This window comes from Papilio polytes, unplaced genomic scaffold (genome assembly GCF_000836215.1).
Source record: "Papilio polytes unplaced genomic scaffold, Ppol_1.0 DF823912.1, whole genome shotgun sequence".
Classification (NCBI taxonomy): Eukaryota; Metazoa; Arthropoda; class Insecta; order Lepidoptera; family Papilionidae; genus Papilio; species Papilio polytes.
The window spans coordinates 1,083,094-1,083,383 of record NW_013525292.1 but is presented as its reverse complement, the minus strand read 5'-3'; the positions used below and the strand labels follow the sequence as shown (position 1 = coordinate 1,083,383).

Here is a 290-nt window from a genome sequence, read left to right as displayed (position 1 = left end):
CGTCTCTGCGAGGTGCTCTCTCTCACACAACATCCGTGTATAGAGCCGGAGCAGTCAGTATATATATTTCTTAATAATATTCAAAAAATGCAAAAGTTTGAATGGATGGTTGTTAGAAGGTATCTCCGGAATAGCTCAATGAACTTCAATGGAACAGCAGGAGAATAAATTAACCATGATTTTTTTTAATTACTTAAAAGCTATTAACTTATTAAAACTTTCGTGAGACATTATACTACATAAATTATAACACGGCTAAACTCACGTGATAACATTCGGTGTAGGCACCG

The 290-nt window shown here is 35.2% G+C and overlaps 1 protein-coding gene across 1 annotated transcript in view; it reads left to right on the top strand.

The window, feature by feature from the left end:
• Window positions 1-290, top strand: part of LOC106102651 (protein smg8-like) — an 8,167-nt gene that overhangs the window by 3,545 nt on the left and 4,332 nt on the right. The window contains exon 8 of the mRNA XM_013282191.1: window positions 44-53. Coding sequence (XP_013137645.1) covers window positions 44-53 — 10 coding nt within the window. The remainder of the gene's footprint in view (window positions 1-43; window positions 54-290) is intronic.